This window comes from Papaver somniferum, unplaced genomic scaffold (genome assembly GCF_003573695.1).
Source record: "Papaver somniferum cultivar HN1 unplaced genomic scaffold, ASM357369v1 unplaced-scaffold_27235, whole genome shotgun sequence".
NCBI lineage: Eukaryota > Viridiplantae > Streptophyta > Magnoliopsida > Ranunculales > Papaveraceae > Papaver > Papaver somniferum.
In genome coordinates this window covers 615-1,000 of record NW_020637970.1, presented here as the reverse complement: position 1 = coordinate 1,000, position 386 = coordinate 615, and the positions used below count along the sequence as shown (strand labels likewise).

At 38.9% G+C, this 386-nt stretch overlaps 1 protein-coding gene across 1 annotated transcript in view; it reads left to right on the top strand.

Moving 5' to 3' along the window:
• Positions 1-37: 37 nt before the first annotated feature.
• The window catches only part of LOC113341248, a gene marked incomplete at its 3' end in the record, with an annotated part of 855 nt that continues 506 nt past the window's right edge, over positions 38-386 (top strand). The window contains exon 1 of the mRNA XM_026586197.1: positions 38-370. Within this exon, the coding sequence (XP_026441982.1) occupies positions 38-370 (333 nt within the window). The remainder of the gene's footprint in view (positions 371-386) is intronic.

The window sequence follows — 386 nt, the reverse complement described above, 5'->3', positions numbered from 1 at the left end:
TGTATTAAATAAGAATTTGGAATCAGTGCTTGCCGAGATGAAAGAAGATCGTCAAAAAGCTATTGAAGATCGGCAAAGGGCCACTGTAGCTTTGGAATCTATTGCAACCTTTTTCCAAACTCAACAACATAATATTGCTGAGAACATCGCGGAGAAGAATGGCGAGAAGGTTGACACACAAAAGAAGAATGGTGAGAAGGATGACACACAAAATTCAAATGGTAATAATGGTCGAGTTGGTACTGCTCCTATCATTCGTGCAAGCCAGATTAATTTGAAATTTCCTGTATTCAATGGAACTGATCCGGAAGGATGGATTTTCAAGGCCGAACAATATTTTTCCTTGGTTGGTGTACAAGAGGCTAAAAAGGTAAGTATGGATGTTT